General features: G+C 36.1%; 4 protein-coding genes across 7 annotated transcripts; 2 read left to right on the top strand and 2 right to left on the bottom strand.

Moving 5' to 3' along the window:
* Window positions 1–571: 571 nt before the first annotated feature.
* Window positions 572–7,114, top strand: LOC107917804 (uncharacterized). Of its 2 annotated transcripts, none has more exons than XM_041076109.1 (8): window positions 572–832; window positions 952–4,042; window positions 4,132–4,269; window positions 4,364–4,543; window positions 4,809–5,003; window positions 5,538–5,636; window positions 5,714–6,313; window positions 6,427–7,114. In XM_041076109.1, the coding sequence occupies exons 2-8, from the start codon at window positions 968–970 to the stop codon at window positions 6,787–6,789; spliced, it is 4,650 nt and encodes a 1,549-aa protein (XP_040932043.1). In that variant the 5' UTR covers window positions 572–832; window positions 952–967; the 3' UTR covers window positions 6,790–7,114. The 2 variants fall into 2 exon arrangements, with proteins under 2 accessions (XP_040932043.1, XP_040932045.1); XM_041076111.1 differs by having other exon boundaries at window positions 659–832; window positions 984–4,042.
* A 1,147-nt stretch (window positions 7,115–8,261) lies between these two features.
* On the bottom strand, window positions 8,262–11,202 carry LOC107918138 (uncharacterized). Its single transcript, XM_016847669.2, has 6 exons — window positions 10,944–11,202; window positions 10,680–10,807; window positions 9,751–9,920; window positions 9,604–9,681; window positions 9,002–9,146; window positions 8,262–8,915 (listed from the first exon to the last, which is right to left on the bottom strand). The coding sequence occupies exons 1-6, from the start codon at window positions 11,056–11,058 to the stop codon at window positions 8,502–8,504; spliced, it is 1,050 nt and encodes a 349-aa protein (XP_016703158.2). The 5' UTR covers window positions 11,059–11,202; the 3' UTR covers window positions 8,262–8,501.
* A 2,109-nt stretch (window positions 11,203–13,311) lies between these two features.
* Window positions 13,312–14,227, top strand: LOC107917803 (protein translation factor SUI1 homolog). The gene is made up of 2 exons (XM_016847124.2): window positions 13,312–13,576; window positions 13,685–14,227. The coding sequence occupies exon 2, from the start codon at window positions 13,720–13,722 to the stop codon at window positions 14,056–14,058; it is 339 nt and encodes a 112-aa protein (XP_016702613.1). The 5' UTR covers window positions 13,312–13,576; window positions 13,685–13,719; the 3' UTR covers window positions 14,059–14,227.
* A 348-nt stretch (window positions 14,228–14,575) lies between these two features.
* Window positions 14,576–18,514, bottom strand: LOC107917802 (calcium-dependent protein kinase 2). Of its 3 annotated transcripts, XM_016847121.2 has the most exons (10): window positions 18,479–18,514; window positions 18,108–18,399; window positions 17,216–17,982; window positions 16,360–16,503; window positions 16,105–16,257; window positions 15,878–15,993; window positions 15,545–15,712; window positions 15,333–15,460; window positions 15,042–15,141; window positions 14,576–14,955 (listed from the first exon to the last, which is right to left on the bottom strand). In XM_016847121.2, exons 3-10 carry the CDS (start codon window positions 17,946–17,948, stop codon window positions 14,884–14,886), a joined length of 1,614 nt encoding a protein of 537 aa, XP_016702610.1. In that variant the 5' UTR covers window positions 17,949–17,982; window positions 18,108–18,399; window positions 18,479–18,514; the 3' UTR covers window positions 14,576–14,883. The 3 variants fall into 3 exon arrangements, with proteins under 3 accessions (XP_016702610.1, XP_016702612.1, XP_040932031.1); XM_016847123.2 differs by lacking the exon at window positions 18,479–18,514 and having other exon boundaries at window positions 17,216–18,014; window positions 18,108–18,464; XM_041076097.1 differs by lacking the exons at window positions 14,576–14,955; window positions 15,042–15,141 and having other exon boundaries at window positions 15,329–15,460; window positions 18,108–18,510.
* Between the last annotated feature and the right edge of the window lie 320 nt (window positions 18,515–18,834).

Raw genomic sequence — 18,834 nt, 5'->3', positions numbered from 1 at the left:
CTTTAAAAAATTAATTCTTTATCCACTATCATCTTTGCATATAAAAAGTAATTGTTTAATGATTATAAAAATAAAAAATTGTTTATGTGTAAGTTTGAGGCGCTGAATTTAAGGTTTTAAAATTAATTAAATCAATTATTAAAAATTTATTAAAAGTAAAAAACTAGGATTCAACAAAATTTTTTAATTTAATTTAATGATTCCGAACCTTTTATTACATGCCACTCAATTTTATGATTGAATTAAATTTATATTTTATTTTTATAAATTATATGCAAATTTTTAAATTAATTTTTTTCCAATTTAAATTTATAATTCCATCCTATGGATAATTATTTAGATAGGTGTTATTAATATTTGTTTTTAAAAAGAATTTATTAGGTTAAAAAAATATTACTTTTCAAATGTAAAATAAAATTTGGAGAATAAAAAGATTAATTGCAGAATAATTTTCCAAGTAAAAAAATATTATTTTTGTAATTTTCCCAATTAAAGAAATTGATGTGTAAATAAAAATTACGAAAAAGGAAAAAGGAAAAAGGAAAAAGGAAAAAGGAAAGGAATTTTACTGTGAGAAAGAGTTTCATACAGTCACAGACAGTAGAAGACTCCTTCCTCTCTTTCTTCTCTCTCATTTATCTTATATAATATATATAAAGGAGAGAGTATATGTATGTTTTTGTTTTCTTCTTAACTTTTTCACAGCTTATTTTTCATTTAATTTGCTCTTTCTTCTGTGGATTCAATTGATCACCGCATTTTCCGGCATTGGCGCCGCCGAGCTCACTCCGGCTACTGCTTTTTTGGCCATTCCATTCGGATTCGTTTTCGAGTAAGTTTTGAATTTTTGTTCCTTAAGATCTATCTATCTATATATATTGAAAGAAAGAACATATTTTTCTACAATTTCTAAAGTGTAATTTAGATCTATTATTTTATTTTATTTTTTAGTTAATTGGGAGCGAATATGACTGTGGATGAAGTGATGGCCGTGCATGCGGTGGAGGAGGAGATGGCGGCATCGTCTTCGTCCAAGGTTGAGACTGTGGTGAAGGAAGATCACGGGAAAGAGAATGAAAAGGAAGATCTTTCCAATGGCACCAATGGGAAGACTGTCAGGGAAGACACTGATGGTGACGGTGATTACGTTTTCGTTAACGGAAACGAAGCCGAAAACGGAGATCTAGTGGAGTCGGATCTTGACAAAAACGGCAATGGCATTGGTGTGGAAGATCAGGGGTTTGAGAGTTTGGAGACTAAAGGAGAAGTCAAATCTAAATCTGATTTGGTAGAAAAGGATGAATCTTGTATTGGAATTGTGGATCAGGACAAAGAATCAGTGGAACTGTGCCACGTGGAGGCTCCCGTTGATGAACAAAAATCGGGGGATCTTGTCGAGGGCGGTCCTGTTTCTGCTACTAATGCTGGAATGGCAGATCAGAATGGAATCTCTAAATTGACTGAAGATGTATTTGTTGATAAGAATATAATTAAACACACTGTTTCAGAAGCTGCTGTTGTTGATTCCAGTGCTAGACAGAGTGATGAGATTTCTCCTTTCTCTGGCCCTGGCTCGGCTAATGATAGTGCCCTTGATTTTAGGTCAAAAGAGAATGAGGGCTCCGAAATAGCTGTAGCTGATGATGGTGATTGCAGTGGAGATGGTTTAGTTAATGATAGTGTTGAAGCCCCTGTTTCTGAAACTGATGTTCTTGATTTCAGGTCAAAAGAGAGTGAGTGCTCCGAAATGACAGTAGCTGATGATGGTGATTGCAGTGGAGATGGTTTAATTAATGATAGTGTTGAGGCCGCTGTTTCTGAAGCTAATGTGCTCAATTTCAGGTCAAAAGAGAATGGGGGCAATGAAATGGCTGTAGCTGGTGATGGAGATTTCAATGGAGATGGTTTTGTCAATGACAGTGTTGAGGCAACTGTTTCTGAAGATACTGTTCTTGATTTCAGGTCAAAAGATAATGAGGGCTCTGAAATGGCTGTAGCCGATGATGGTGATTGCAATGGAGATGGTTTAGCTAATGATAATGCTAAGGCCACTGTCTCTGAAGCCAACGTTATCAATTCCAGGTCAAAAGAGAATGAGGGCTCCAAAATAACTGTAGCTGATGATGGTGATAGCAATGGAGACAATTTAGCTAATGATAGTGCTAAGACCACAGTCTCTGAAGCCAGCGTTATTGATTCCTGGTCAAAAGAGAATGCGGGCTCTGAAATGGCTGTAGCTGATGGTGGTGATTGCAATGCCAATGGTTTATCTAATGATAGTGCTGAGGCCACTGTCTCCGAAGCCAATGTTATTGATTCCAGGTCAGAAGAGAAAGAGGGTTCTGGAGTGGCCGTAGCTGCTGATGGTGATTGCAATGGAGATGGTTTAGCTAATGATAGTGCAAACGCCATTGTCTCTGAAACTAATGTTATTGATTCCTGGTCAGAAGAGAAAGAGGGCTCTGAAATGACTGTAGCTGCTGATGGTGATTACGACGGAGATGGTTTACCTAATGATAGTGCTAAGGCCACTGTCTCTGGAGCCAATGTTGAGGAATCTGAAGTGGCTGTAGTTGTTAATGGTGATTGCAGTGGAGATGGTTTAGCTAATGGTTCTGCTGAGGCCGCTGACTCTGAAGCTGCAGTTGTTACCAGGAATGAACATAAAGAGGTCTGTGATGATGGGGTTCCTATTGTCTCTGTGCCTGACAGTAATGGGGATTGTTTCCCTGATGTTAGTGAAAATGACACTGTTTCAGAAGCTATTCTTGTTGATTCCAGGGTTGAACATAACGACGGTATTCCAGTCTGTGTCTCTGGTTCTGATACTGTGGAAGACACTTCAGAAGTTTTCAAGCCTGAACAGAATGAGTCTGAAGCTGATTCTCCTGGTCCTGTATCTGATGGTGATGGTAATGGATACAGGCCTGAGCAAAATGGGTTTTCTGGAATTGCTGAGACTGTGCTTCCAGATGTTGTATCTGGAAATGAATTGGTTAAAGATGGGGAAAGTTTAACAGCTGTGGATGATTTTCCTGTGGAAAGTGGTTCAGACTTGGAACCAAATACTGAACGAGATTTGCGCATGAAGGCAGATATTCATTTAGAAAAAGAAACCGCTAATGGTTCTTTATCTGATGAATGTGGAGAGGCCTTGCAGGATGTTCACACTCAGGATGGTATTTCAGAGGCAGTTCAGATTGACAACTCCAGTGATTCAGGTTTAAACTCACAACAAGGTCAGTCTCCTGAATTTGTGGAAAGTATAAATGAGAATGTGCATGTTGAAAGGGTTACTACTAATGATATGGTAACTGACTCAGCTGATGTTGCGGAAGGCTCATCCTCTAAAGTTATGCTCAGTAATAATTTAAGCATTGAAAATGGTGTTAGTGATACTACAGATAAGACTTTTCCACCTACTTCTGTTGATGATGAGAACCTGGAAACTGAAGGTGAGAATAGCAGAGGGGGTTTAGATCCCTGTCTTGTTGAGAACTCGGAGATAGATATAAAGGCTGAGAGAGATTCTATTGATGATAAATTTAAGTCAAGATGTGTGGCAAATGACGATGATTCTATCATATCCAAAGAGGCTGAGGTTTCAAAAGTGCTTGTTGAATGTCATAGCACTGAAACTGATGAGAAATTGGTAGCTGTGGTTGATGTTCAAGATGATAGTAACTCGGTTGCTGCTGTAAGTAATGATGAGAAAGTATCCGCCCCAATTGAACAATTGTCTGCAGATATTTCTGACAATGATGAGCTTGTATATGAATCTAGAGAGTCAGATTGTGATACTAACAACAATGAGCAAACTTGTGCTGTCATAAAGGGTGGAATTCAGTTTGGTAGTGTTGTTACAGGTCAAGAACCAGAAGGCGTTGATGAGGTTGAAAGGAAAAGTCCATTTTACTTCTTGATCAGGGTCCCAAGATATGATGATGAAAATTTAAAAGAAAAAATCAGGCTTGCTCAAATTAGAGTTGATGAAAAAACTCAAAGTCGGGATGCCATTCGGATTGAAATACAAAAGATGAGGGTAAGAATGTTCATGATGTCCTTTCTGAAAAAGAAATCATATATTTGTTTGTTTCTTTTCTAATGGTTGATAAAATACTTAAATAATAGGCTGTTTGCAAGAAATATGGCGATCACATTGATGCTGCCATATCCCAAGAAAGAGCAGTACGAGATTTGCATAGGTCCAAACGTCAAGAAATAGACTCTATTCAATCTATGATGAACATTGAGGATATTGATGCTCAGGTAAGTTCCTGTTTTATTCCATTTTGGATAGTTTTGTCTAAATTTGCTTTTTAAATATATGATTGATTGTTCTCACTATATCACCTGCAACCAGATACGAAACATGGAGCACATGATACAACATGAAACCATGCCTCTTAAGGATGAAAAACAGTTTATTCATCAAATCAAGCAATTTAAGCAAACTCGTGAAAGGATCTCTTCTAGTATGAGTAAGCAGGATGAAGTTCAGCAGGGTTTGGACCAAAAAGACCAAATTAAGGAGCGCATGAAGGTAGTAATTTCAGTTTACTCTTCTTCTACCCGCCTTTATGTTTTTATTTTTCTTTTTCCTACTTTGCTTTATGATTATAGATTCCCTTTGTATTGTCTACTAAAATTGTGAAGAATTGAAGGGAGTCATTCCTTAGTTTTATTTTTTTGATAATAATTAATGTAGGATGATATCCACCATGTTAGTTGTTAGACCGTACATCTTTGTTCTGTAGTGTTAATACTTTTTTTATTGCTTATTTAATTTCATTCTTCTCCATGTACAGTCTTTAAAGAAAGAAGCAGACCAATTGAAAGTCAATCTCCTGAAGGCTGAGGCAGTTACTAAGGCTGCTAAGAAAGAGTATCACGAAGAAACTGAAAAGTTAAACAAATTGCAGTCCCAGTTCAAAGCTGCTGATGACATTCGCCAAGAAGCTTACGTGCTGCTGCAGAGTTTGAAGAAACAATCATATGAGAAGGTACTTCTAATCCCTGCGAGCCTTTCTTATTATGTATAGGAAGATGGTCTATTATATCTCTCTTACATCATGATAACTTCTGGTCACTCTAAGATCCAAAAAAAAGTGAAAGCCCATATTATAGGAATGAGATGTAGAAGTTATTGTACACTTGTTTTTATGATGTATAATGCATTGTTAGTGTTTCATCCATTGAATTGTATGTTGCATACCAGGATTGCTTTAAGAATGTTTTCCCATTATTTTCCTGCTGTATCTGTTGATTCGGCAGGTGTTCCTGCTGGAACTAATTTGGTGGTTTTTATTTTCTATTCTGAACTATGTTTAAGGTCAATTGAGATACTGCTTCTTATCTTCTAGGCTTCTTGCTGGAGGTTGATCACCATTCCTCTAGTTTTTTACTTCGTATCTCTTCAATATGGTCTGGTGTTGTAGTGTAATAAAATTGCATTTTATTTTTCTGTTTAGGTTGAATATTTGTTTATGAAAGTAAAATATTGATAAAAGATGATGACCTACTCTTGAATTTTGCAGAACAAATCCTTCTATCAATACAGGGATGATGCAAAGGCAGCAAATGATTTGGCTTTGAAAGGGGACAAAGAGGCACTTCAAAATCTGTGTGTTAACCAGGTGAGCTTATGCTTTTAATTTTATTTCTTCAATGTCAAAATCGTATGTATATTTGTCTAAAACAGTTGATGGTTCAGGTGGAGAAATTTATGGAATTGTGGAACAACAATGATGAATTCTGTAAAGAGTACATCCGATGCAATACCAGAAGCACATTAAGGAGGCTGAGGACATTAGATGGCCGTGCACTTGGTCCTGATGAGGAGCCACCTGTAATTCCTGCAATTCCTAAAGTTGTAAACGAACAAGTGGCCAAGGATCAAACAGTTTCCAGCTCAACTTTGGAAGAGCGAACTCAAGAGAAGACTGCACCTGCAAAAGCTGAAATAGCTAAGGCTAAACCTGCAGCAAAGTCCATGGAACAAAAGAACCTGACTAGTAAATCAGAAAAGCCTGTGAAATCTGTCCCTCCTGCAAGTGGTTCAACCACTGCTTCTAGCAGGGGTAAAATTGAAGAAGCAGAAGAAAAACCAAAGATAACGAAGGAGGAAGAGGAAATGGCTAGGAAGGCAGACGAATCGAGAAAGGAAGAGGAAGCAGCTAAATTAAGAGAGCAACGTCGGTTGGAGGAGATAGCTAAAGCTAAGGAGGCACTAGAGAGGAAGAGGCGAAATGCAGAGAAGGCACAAGCCAGGGCTGCACTAAGAGCTCAGAAAGAAGCTGAGCAGAAAGAGAAGGTAAATTCCTCTTGTTAATTGACACTATATATTCCATATTGGGTCCTTGTAATGTAGCAATACTCGATACATTTTGCTTGTATATGGATTCAGTGGAATAATCCTTCATGCAGGAAAGAGAAAAGAGGGCAAAGAAGAAGGAAAGAAGAAAGGTGGCTGCAGCAGGAGTAGGGGATGCAAGTGTTACAGACGAAACCGAATCTGCTCTGACTTTGGAAACTCCAGCTGAAACTCCAAAAGATTCTGAAAGTACAGAGAAACTTGTGACAGTGGCAAAGAGATCTCAAAAGCCACCACAGTTCACAAAACAAAGCAAGGCAAAATCCATTCCGCCGCCACTTCGTAACCGTGGTAAGAGAAAGATGCAGCAATGGATGTGGGTCCTTGTTACATCCCTGATTGTTTTGGCCTTGTTTTTGGCCGGAAACTATAACTTCTCTTTCAACTTTGGGCTGCTGCAAAAGTTTAACTTTTAGACACACACACATATATATACAAATATTGGCTCAATTAGCTGGCAAGTAATCAACATAGTCTGGGTCGATATCTCCATTTGATATAGGCAATTCTTTTGTGCTCTTCTCGGGGTGGTTTTTTTTTTTTTGTCATTATTTATTCCTTAGTCTTGAATTCTATTACAATAGTGTTATTGGATTAGATTGGTTGATGGTCAACTGCTAAGTTAATATAAGAGAACTTCCACTGGTATTGTTAAGTTGGTGTGTTAATGGACGATATATTATTATTATTTTATTATAATAATAATAATAATAATAACGAGATACTATACTGGTTTCTTTATAGACTTCTCCCTCCTCTACTATTTCTTTTTCCCTTCATCAGAATTATTTTGTGAAGGAATCTTACTTTTTTTTTCCTATGTTAAAAATACTCAACAATTAAACTCTGCGGTCATAGAAATTATATTATCATTTTATCATAGAAGAATATCCACAAAAGAAATATATACTTATTTTCGGAAAAATAGAGATGGCTAAACAATCTTATTTAAGGGGGAGCTTTGGGTAGCTCTAAACATTATATATGTAAAAAGAAAAAATAATCGTAAACTATTTCACTTGAACAAATAATATAGGAGAGTACTTGGTACAAAATTGAAGGACTTATTTAGAAATGAAATAAATTAAAAGTTTTTGTTTATTGAAAAATTAAATTAAAAGTTCAGATTTATTGAAAAATTAGAGATGAATAACACAAGGGTTAACCCTTGAATGCCAATGAAAAAAACAATTTTGGATGTGAATTTGTCGTCAATATATCCTTATTATGTGCCAAAGGCATGAGACTTAGATCCCACATAAAAAAGTAAGAGATTTCCTGAGACTTAGATCCCACATAAAAAAGTAAGAGATTTCCTAGTGAAGTTTATATGGATTTAGACTAGACTTGATTTAATAATTAATTTTTGGGATGTGATTCTCTAAAGATCTGTACCACCTTTAATCGAATAATTCAAATATTACGGAATTCATTCTTAGATTTTTAGTCTTTTAGTTGTTTAAATATGAAATGACACAAATCTTGAGAATTTACACTTAATTTTCTTTAGTAATTTGTGAAAATTAAATAAAATTAAATTTTCATGTATAAAATAACACAAAATCATAATTCATATATAACATTGCACATTTGACAAAATCCATATATAATTTTGAGATTTATCCCATAAGCACAAAAGATAAGACCTAGAAGCCAAACATGAGAATCAAACTCATTTTTTACCAAGTAAATGACCTTAGTCAAATGAGTTCCAACATTCAATCTTTTATCTCGAGTGGACTTGATCTTTGAAAGTGGAACTCAATTGAGCTCGAGCCAAACTTTGAGCTTGAGTTTCGACTTGTGCTCTACTTGACTCAATTACACCCCATAAACATACGTCCATGAAAGGCGACGCTATAGAACAAAGTAAGTATTAACATTTGCATACAAAAATCAACAACTTATACTAATTTAAGCGTGCCCTCCGAAGTTCCATTTGTCTCCGAGAGGATGATGATGGATATAGGCAAAGAATGCAAAATCAAAGTTATTGCCAAAGCCCTTGCTTACTCCATCATGTATTTTACAGGTTCTATTACACATCCCCGTTACCCCAAAAAACGAAAATAAGGTGAAATGACGATAGCTTATGGTCTATTAGTGCTGCACATTTAACATATCTTGATCAGCTTCGACCATGTAGAGATTTGGTTGCTTTTGAGGCCAAAGCTAATGCCTTGGCTCGTGTACTTGTCATCATCCACTCCCTCTCTGCACGGCGCTGATGCTGTCTTGCATTTTTCGCACGCTTTGGAGCTAAACGTGTGTCTCTTTCCACAAAGGCAAGTCTAAACTTTTCTGCTATGGATAACTCATTGGCACTTGAAAGTGAAGGAGACATTGCCTTTGGCATAGATCGACAAATAGACCATGTTTTGGGATCAATGTCCTCAACAATCGGATCATCCAAAGCAACATCTGGAAATGCTTCCCTAGGAACTTCAGTCCCTTTAAAACCAAAAAGTGAGGGCTTCGGATTTACAATTATCCGTGGGCATTCAGCCGACAACATCTCTAATGTGTCTTCATCAATTTTCGGCTGCCGAACAAAAGCAACAAGGCCTATTAACAAGCCTTGACCACATAGATTCAACGGGATGAAAATAAGAAAAAGCAAGTCATTACCCACACAAGCCAACGCAAAGACTGTGCACCATGACCAATCTCCATGGTATCAAGCTCCTCCCAAGAATCTCCCTCCACATCATTCAGCTTTGGCTTCAGTATGCCTAAGCATCGCCGGGCTGTAGACTCGCTTGAAGGGCACCCTCTGCAATATTAACTTTGGTTCATAGCCTGTTTATGAGGTTTATACCCCTTGTCAAACCTTAATGTCCTGCTTCAATATCATTGCATGCGATTGAAACAGGAAAAAAAAAAAAAAGGTCGAAAGTACCAAGTCTAACTATTTTCATGCACAAAACAGTTCAGTAAGCTACAATTCTCTGTCTTCAGGGTCTGACAAGTTCAGAAAATTTTAGAATCAAAGTGCTTATTCATTAATTGAAAACTAACAAGGTTCAACCAAAATACCGCACATCTATTGATTCTACACAAACCATCTGATATGAGATCATTATTATTTATAATGTTAAAGCATTCAAGATTATCTTGTTAGTGAACCCATAAATTTGAAGAACTTAGAGTGGAACTCAATTATTCATATATATAAAGCATGAAATTTGCATGAACCCTAATAAATAACATGCATGGAGATGAGAGTTTACCCGCATCTCATCGTCTCCAATGAATGACAGTGCCGTACAAGTTCAGAAACACCATTGGCAGTAATTTTTTTGCATTGGCTGCATAGAAGCTGTCTCAGTAACCAGTTTATCAATTGACTTCATAAGATAAATTACATATTTTCATACCTTATATCCACAGCCCGAAGAGATTTGCACATTTCAGCTACTTTAGCTAAGCCAAAATCGGAAACATCTGAACCAGAAAGGTCAAGAATTTCCCAAGAACTATCGGCCAAGGAGATGATGACATCATCATTCAGTAATTTTCTTCTCCTTGCTATTGCTGCCAATGGTATCTGTCATCATCCAGTAATGTGACTAGGAATACTAATAAAATACTTCTTAAGCAAAGATTGTAGAAGTAAAATCAGAAAATACAATTAAACAATCCAACAATGCAGTTCCCATAAGCATAAAAATGAACCCTAGAGAAACATAAGATAATACATTAATCATCTTCATCATCGCTCTAAAGCTAATCCTTACAATTGCTGCCAAATTTACCTGTCATCATCCAACAATGTAGCTTAGAAGAATGCTAATACAAAGTTTCTTCAGCAAGGATAGTTGACATAAAATCGGGAAGTATGATTAAACAATCAACAATGAATGAAAGCAATTCCCCCAAGCACTAAAATGAACCCTAGGGAAATAAATGACAATACATTAATCATTTACGGGATGGAACTATCAACCTAAGAAAACAAAGTCTTACAAATACATTATCTTCTCAAAAGCTAGTCTTAAAATTGCTAGCAATGTGCCCAAGAAGAATGCCAAATACTAATACAAAGTTCCTCAAGCATGGTTCCAGACATAAATAGACATATCATTAAGCAATTCAATGAATGAACGAACGCAATTCTCCAAAGCATGAAAATGGAACCATAAGCCCTGGGGGGAAAATACATTAATTACCTACGGATGAAACTATTAACCTAAGCGAACTAATTCTTCCAAATTAATCATTTCTTCGAAAACTTTAGGAAGCAAACCCTAATACAATATTATTTACCACACACAATTAAGGATTAACAGATAAAATTAAATTTCACCTTAATATCCGCGGGAAAATTAACAGCAATTTCACTTAAATCCTCGATAATTTCCTCCAGATGCCGACCAATAACTCCAAGGCACAAGCTCACTAAACTAGGAGGTTTCGTCTTCTCAATGCGTAACTCTATCATAAAAAATCGTAGTCTTTTTTAATTAATTCATTTACAAAAATTTTCTTGTTCTTTCAATTTCAATTACAAATAACATAGAACTTGCATCAAAATTTAAGAGAAAAAATGCAGAAGAGAAAAAGAGAATACTTGATGAGTGAAGAGAAGATATCAAACGAGAGGATTTAAAGTTTCGATCAGCGTTCAGATTGAGCTTCTTCAACGAGATTTCTACGGCTTGTCGAGCAGATTTTCCCTTTTCCATCAAAATTTTATTTTTTTTAATTATTCAATTTCGTATAGAAAGAGAGGCGATGCGATGAATTTGGATTTTTGATTAATTTCGCTCCTCTTTTATACGATGAAAAAACCATACCAAAATGATTGCCGACTTCATCAAGGGAGAAAATAAATAAATAAACTTCACCAATAGTCCCTATATTTTATTTAAAATTACGTTTCAGTTATCAAAATTTTAAAATTAACAAAATTATCCGTTATTAAATTATTATAAAATGACGACTCTCAATTTTAAAGGGTTATTATTGAATAATGTACATTTGATATCACAACATTTTGCACATGTATTGCCACATAATCAGCTGATGTGGTGATAAAATGTTCTTACAAGAACATGATACATATTTAAATTATTTGGCAATCTGCAATTGTAGCACATCCTAGGGCAAGTACTTGGAGTCTTTAGTAAGGTTGCCAAAGCTGCCATCTGTGTTGTTTAGCATATCTTATAGTATAGCCTTTTTATATGTCTCAGGGTGTTGGTCTTCGCTTGAAACTTATGTAAAGGAGTTGATATCAGGATTACATAAAATTTACTTTTTAAGGGTGATTGCACATAATGATGAGTACAAATTGTGGCTCTCAAGCTCAAGACCATATAGATCATGTCAAGGCACACAGGTCTGAATACGGTTTAAGAAGGCATAAATGCCATACCAATGGTCATGTCGGAAGAGCTATGCCCCAAGGGCAGCCATTCTGTCGAACATGGAAGAGATGGAAAACCAAATGAGTGAGCAACAACTATTAGTGTGAAATTCATTCTCCCTAATGCGTCAACTTGATGAACAAAACCAAAACCTATGACAAGAGTCAGAAGGGCTATATGAAATACAACAAAAGCAAAAAAGGGAGTTAGCATCGTCCAGCCTCGGTGCACAAACACCAAGCCCTTTGAGGCCAATCGCAAAGCAAAATAAAAGAAGCATAATAGGAAAACTGTAGAGATCGTCAAAACCAAACACAAAGGAGCAAAGGAGGAGTGTCATTCCAAATGGGCAGAGAGGAAAGCATGATGGTTGAAAGGTGGGGCGTGAGCGCAACCAGCCAAGCCACTTACATGGCACTCAAAATACATGGTTCTGCATTACAAATTATGCATCTAAATTTGATATATAAGTAAACTTATACATTAGTTGGATTGCATTAGAGGTGTAAATGCGTCGAGCTAGGCCGGGTTCAATTAAAATTTTAAATCCATTTGTTAGGCTCGGGCTTAAAAATAGGTTTAAAATTTTGTCTAAGTTCTACCTGAATAAAAAAACTAAAATTTAAATCTAACTTGATCCGACCGTATTAAATTTTTTATATAAAATATATTTTTTAAATATAATATATCAAAAATACTAAAAATATTAAAATAAATTTAAAAAAATGTATACTTAAATAACACTAAAATAGATGTAACTTAACAAACAACTACCTCTAAAATAGTAACAAAATTAATAGTAATACAAAAGTTATACAATATATCCAAACAATAACAATAAAATAATAGTAAAATTGTAGCAAAATAGTTAAAAAAATAGTAAAAAAATAACAACAAAACAATAAGAAAACAACAAAAAATAATTTTTTTTACAAATTCGGGTTGAACCGGACTCGCACAAAAGACCTTATCAAGGCCCAACTTGTTTTCTAAACGGACTTTATTTTTGTCCAAATCTATCTTTCGGACTTATGTTTTTATTTAAGCTCTCTTACTTTTTAAGTAAGTATTAATCGAACCGATAAGTGTAGATTGTATTTGAAAAGTAACTCCAATTAATGAACGTGTGTGCGCCGGGGTAACAGCTGGTGGGAGTTAGCAGTCGACGGCCACCCTTTCGAATCACGGTGGGACGCGGATGCTGACCTTTACTTGCTTCACTGAAGAAGCAAGTTATATATATGGTCAACCTTGTTGACAGAAAAAGAAAAAGAAAACTAATATCTTATCTAAAATTTCAAACAACAAAATGTTGAACAGAAAACAAAATTCAACAAGAATATGTGTATGCATTATTTACCGAGTTCCTTTTAGCAAAAGCAAAATCAATTTGTTGGCAAAAAGAGGCCAACTTGCCAAGCATCAGTTCCGATGGCCAAATCAAAGCAGAACAGAATAATATAATAATATTTGATGGAGTATCTAATTTTTTATATATCTATGATTAATTCAGATAATTTTTAATTTACTAATAATATATATTCCAATGGATTTGGATGGAGTTGGGAACCATGGCTTTTTCTTCGATTTCCAGATTCTTCTCCCTTTTCTTCTGTTTTCAATCAAACTCCATCTCATAATTATTCCTACTCAAACAATCTCGACCATCCACGTGTCAAGATTCTGATCACAACTCATCCAAAAGACAACCTTAACGTTAACCACAGTTAAACCTCCTTCTCCTATATAAACACCCCGCTTCCCTTCTCATGTATTCATCCTCATCATCGTATCAAATCAAAACAGAACTTCCAAAGCTTTCAGACAAGACTAGGTTTGGTTTCTTATCAAAAACTCTTTTCCTTTCTTAGCTTCATGTTCTTGTTTGGTGCTTTCATGGGATGATCTTCTAACAATTCAAGGTCTGTTTGTTCTATTGCAGTGATTCGTGTTCAAAGAACCAAACAAGCCAAGTACATGGTTGATTTGGACGTTCAGATCCCTACAACTTTCGATCCATTCGCCGAGGCTGGGGAATTTGATGGCACTGGAACCAAGGAGTATGTTCATATACGGATTCAACAAAGGAACGGGAAGAAAAGCTTGACGACGGTTCAAGGCCTGAGGCATGACCTGAGCTACGAGAAAATCCTCAAGAGTCTCAAGAAGGACTTTTGTTGCAACGGCAACGTTGTTAAAGACAAAGAGCTCGGCAAGATCATTCAACTCCAAGGCGATCAACGCAAGAACGTGTCGCAGTTCCTCGTTAATGCCGGCATCGTCAAGAAAGACCAAATCAAGATTCATGGTTTTTAAGGATAACCCAAGTTGCTATTTATGAAAAAAAAAATCAGCACTGTTCCTTTTTTAGCTTAAATAAAACACTAGTGCTGCTGTCTCTCTAATTTATACACCCTTGGTGGTTTTAAACTGTCATGGAATATGGGATTTCTTTAATAAAAAATGGGTTTTTTATTTGCTTTCAGAACATTGTCATTTGAATTCTTTGCAAAGGTCTATGAAACTTGGTTATTGGTTCAACTGATCTATGGACCTGTGATTTTAAGGCAAAAAAATAAGGGCATCATGTACAACTTTATGTTTAGATTTATCTGCTTGACCATGTTGTCCGAGTGGGATCAGGTAACCGGTCGGTTCGACCGGAAGAACCCGTGTCGAATTTATAGATTGCCCACCAAAGGGATTGTTGGCAACAAAGATGGAATCTAAACCTTGTAAGTATAAATAACAACTAGTAATGAATCATATGAAAACTTTCCATAAACCCTTTCAAGCTAAAGTTTTATGGAGTTTATAAGAAAAAGGCCGTTCATGGAGGTAGGTTCAATATTTACTTTAAACAAATCGAAATCAACATAATATGCTGTGCATTCATGGGTTTGAGTTTTCCTAGCTCTGAGAAACCATAATTGAAGCGATATTCTATATCTTAAACAATCTCTCTTCTCAAAATCCGTCGATAAAAAACCATATGTGAATATATTACATTCAAAATGAAAAACCAAACCAGAGAAAGTCATGTAATTGACTGCCTACACAATCTCTTTGAAAGTCATTTTGCACTACATTTGGGGGGAACCTTTTAGCTGATTTCTCCAAGTCCAGTCTCGTGTATAAAATCTAAAAGAGTTGTGTGTGTTGGGTTCCGCTTCTCATCATATCGCGGAACTCCTCGTAGTTGATCTTACCGTCCTGTAAACAAAGGCAAAAGTGAGAACCGATGCATCATATGCAAGAAATGAGAATGTGCTTCAAAAGGTAGAAAACAGGGGGCTTACGTTGTCGGTGTCAACTTCGGATATTATTTCCTTGATTGTGTCATCATCACCCATTCCGTATTCTTTCATGGCTGCTTCTAGCTCATCTCTTGTGATATACCTGCAAAATGTTTCAAACAAGTTATTCAATCCGATCATATAATATGATTTAATGGTTAATTCGTGTCATCGACGGAGTGTTGCCCCAAATGTGACTAATTCACAGCAGCCAATTCTTATACGCTTCGCACAAAACTTGGAATTACGAGCTACTGTCCTAAAATGATGCTGCAATTATACAAAAATACTCACCCACTGTTGTCCTTATCAAAATGTTGAAAAGCTTTGTAAAGATGTTCATCTCTTTCAAGCCTATGTCTATGCATTGTAGCAGTGATGAATTCAATGTAATCAATACTACCATTTCCATCCACGTCAGCCTGCAACAAGTAAAAACCGAGAGTTGGAAGCTATGATATGAATCGAAAAAGATAGACATACTATGGATCGAATTATTATCTTACAGCTTCCATTAGTTGCTGCACCTCTGCCTCTGTGAGCTTTGATCCAAGTCGAGCTAATCCGGTCTTAAGTTCTTCATAGGTGATCGTGCCACTGTTGTCAGTGTCGATGTTTGCAAACATTTGCTTCAGACCCTGGATTTCTTCGCTAGAAAGATTTTCCGCAATGACCTATATTATAATCCACCAGGCTTGTTACTTGATGGCTATTAAAGTTCACATTACCAATGGTATAATTGGAGATTGCAAAATGACTACCTGGTTGCTATCTTATATCGGTAACAAACTACAAATTCCGGAAAACAATTATAGCATATAAATAAAACCAAAACTTACCTTTAAGGCAAGTTGCTTTAGTTTGTTCATTCTTCTGAATTGCTTCATTCTAGAAAGGACTGCACTATCTATAGGCTTGTCTGATGCACTTCCACCTTCTCTTATCCATGGATGCTCTGCATAAACCACATAATATCAATCTTGTTCGGCTTGACATGAACTACAATAATCCGTACGCAATAGAATAACACACACATGTATAGAATGTGATAGAGCATCATAAGTACCTAGGACTTGAGTAGAAGTAATCCGCTTTTTCGGATCCTGTGTTAACATCTGGCGCACTAGGTCCTTGGCACTCTCTGAAATAGAAGGCCATGGTTGACTTTCGAAGTCAATTTCTCCTTCTAAAATAGCATCAAATATCCTCTTCTCCGTTTCTGTGAGGAAAATCGTTCGTTTAAATTATTTACTAACATGAAATAGCAGTTCTGAAGGCAATTCAGTGAAGTATTTTCCTTGATCAAGCTTTGAACTTTTACCTGCCCAAAATGGAGGCACACCACTGAGTAAGATATATAATATAACCCCTGCACTCCAAATATCGATTTCTTTCCCATATTTTCGCAGTAATACTTCAGGAGCAACATAGTACGCGCTCCCGACTATATCCTTGTACACCTTTCCTGCAAAAGGTACCAAGAACAATCAGAAAAAAGGAATGCCAATGGTTATGTTGCACATGAAAATTCAATTATTACTATGCTAGTACATATCACGCGGATGGATGTGTGAATCAATGTATCCATATGTAGAAAAAAACTACAAACAGCAGCTATGCCTCTTGCTACAAACAGCAGCTATGCCTCTTGCTTAAATGAAACTTAACCTTCTGGTTCGGTTTAAACGAAACTTATTCACTGCTAAACATAGCATGAACATTAGACCACTGACCTATTCGGCTTCTAAATACAACTTAATCGGCAAGGTAAAACAGACTGCCATTCACGATCTTATTTAGTAACTAATGATTATCTCAGAGAGCAGAAGTTGAAACTTCAAAATGCCATAGTCACACTCACAAATCTTTTACAATTAAACCAATTTCAAATCCACATGAAGACGATGAAGTGAAGGACATGGTCAAAACAGTTGGGAAGATTACGCTACCTTCCATCTTAATCAGGAAGTAAATGAAGGCCTAACCAATAATATTTCAGAATTCAATTGAACTTAATTGACTTATTCTCCTTTCACTACTCATAATATCATTTAGGGGTTAAGGATAAGGTCAATTAACCAATTTACACGGACATCATATAGATCCTCAAAGAGAACATGCTAAAACAATTGGAATATGCATAAATTTACTGAAAATTAGGAGTGGCAAGAATCTACCATCTTCAATGAACACCGACAAGCCGAAATCGGTGGCCTTCAAAAGAGCATTCTCACCCTTGCTAGACAACAAGAAATTCTCAGGCTTAAGGTCCCTATGCATCACTCCCATAAAATGGCAAGCATGGACAACATTCACAATTGCCCTACAAATGGAAGCAGCTGCCCTTTCACTATAATGTCCCTTGGCAATAATCCTATCAAACAATTCACCACCAGCACATAATTCCATTACAAGGTGAACAGATAGCTTATCCTCATATGCACCTTTAAACTCCACAATATTAGGCTGTCCACTCAAATGCTGCATAATTTGTATCTCCCTTCTCATATCCTCCTTATCATTCCTCGTGACTAATTTCTTTTTGGATATGGTCTTGCAGGCATATTGCTTTCCAGTTGAATTTTCAATACAAAGATAAGTCACACCAAACTGACCTTTCCCTAATTCTTTACCAATTGTGTAGTGCATCCTTATATCTTCAAATGGTTTACCAAGAATGGTGTCAACCCTTGGGGCAACAGGCTTGGGGCTTGGCGATGGAGCCACTGGCTTCCAAGGTGTTTGAGTACCTGGTTTTTCAGGGATGTGGTGGAATTGGGGTTGAACTGGTGCAGGCCTAACAGGCTCCTGGTACCTTTGTTGGTGCACAGCAGCCGTAGTTGTCGGTCCTGATCCATACCCATTATGCGTTGGCTTCGAGTCTTTGCTTTTCGTCAGGCAAGTACCCATCTGGTTTCACTTGTAACACCCAAAATCACCAATACTGAAAAAACAAAAATGACCCAGATTCAGAAACTGAAAGAAAATTAAGAAACTGGATCAGAATTCAATGATTTACTAGAAACAAAAACAACCCAGATTCAGAAACTGAAAGTGAAAAAAGAGTACCAAGATAGTGACTCAGGAATCTACTGAGAGATTTGATGAAAAAAGAATCAAACTTTAGGCTTGTAAAAGAGAAGGATTTATATGGGATTAAAATAAATATATAGAAGTTTCAGGCTTTGAAGGGGCTAATTGCTATGAGACAAAGAAAGAAGGGGAGGCTTGGCTTGGGTTGCTTTGAGTTGGTCAACTGAGTTATGTTGGAAAGATTGAAATTTTGATGAGACCAAAGACAGAGAATCTTCTTGGCAAGAGAGGACAGCAAAGCCAAAGAGCAGCCAATGCATCTGAAAACCTGTCAATCAAAATATTAAATAAAAATGAAGATGCATTAGCTGTCTCAAGTCTTAGAATATTTTTTACTACCATCATACCATGTTTTGGGGGAATAAGATCTACATCTTCTTTGTTATTTACGCTGCCATATTCTCTTAAGTAACTAATTATTTTATCAATTCTTGTAATATATGATTTACAAAAACACATTTTACTTTAATTTCCTTTTTAATACCAAAAAAAAAAAACCTACTATGCGTTATGCTTGCTTGGATGCTAAGATATTAGTTTATGGCAAAATTTTTAAGTAATGTTCTTTTTCGATAAAGATAGGTTGTTAACGTTATTCATATATAGGATCTGAGATTAAGAATATCCACTTGTGAGTTAGTATATAAAACTATTTTAATGATTAATGCATTATTTCTCTTGAATATGATTTGATTAAAAGGTG

Source organism: Gossypium hirsutum, chromosome A01, assembly GCF_007990345.1.
Source record: "Gossypium hirsutum isolate 1008001.06 chromosome A01, Gossypium_hirsutum_v2.1, whole genome shotgun sequence".
NCBI lineage: Eukaryota > Viridiplantae > Streptophyta > Magnoliopsida > Malvales > Malvaceae > Gossypium > Gossypium hirsutum.
The sequence above is the reverse complement of the archived record's forward strand: the minus strand, read 5'-3'. Positions and strand labels throughout refer to the sequence as shown.

Bases quoted from the DNA above. Each gene is read 5' to 3' on its own strand.
- LOC107917804 (XM_041076109.1), top strand. From the start codon at position 968: ATGACTGTGGATGAAGTGATGGCCGTGCATGCGGTGGAGGAGGAGATG. The intron at 4,043-4,131 runs GTAAGAATGTTC...CTTAAATAATAG, and splicing joins TTGAAATACAAAAGATGAGG to GCTGTTTGCAAGAAATATGG. The intron at 6,314-6,426 runs GTAAATTCCTCT...TCCTTCATGCAG, and splicing joins AAGCTGAGCAGAAAGAGAAG to GAAAGAGAAAAGAGGGCAAA.
- LOC107918138 (XM_016847669.2), bottom strand. From the start codon at position 11,058: ATGGAAAAGGGAAAATCTGCTCGACAAGCCGTAGAAATCTCGTTGAAG. The intron at 9,921-10,679 runs GTGAAATTTAAT...GGATGATGACAG, and splicing joins ATTTTCCCGCGGATATTAAG to ATACCATTGGCAGCAATAGC. The intron at 9,682-9,750 runs GTATGAAAATAT...GCTTCTATGCAG, and splicing joins CTTCGGGCTGTGGATATAAG to CCAATGCAAAAAAATTACTG.
- LOC107917803 (XM_016847124.2), top strand. From the start codon at position 13,720: ATGGTTGATTTGGACGTTCAGATCCCTACAACTTTCGATCCATTCGCC.
- LOC107917802 (XM_016847121.2), bottom strand. From the start codon at position 17,948: ATGGGTACTTGCCTGACGAAAAGCAAAGACTCGAAGCCAACGCATAAT. The intron at 15,461-15,544 runs GTAAGATAATAA...TACTTGTTGCAG, and splicing joins TGCAGCAACTAATGGAAGCT to GCTGACGTGGATGGAAATGG. The intron at 15,142-15,332 runs GTGAGTATTTTT...AACATTTTGCAG, and splicing joins TTTGATAAGGACAACAGTGG to GTATATCACAAGAGATGAGC.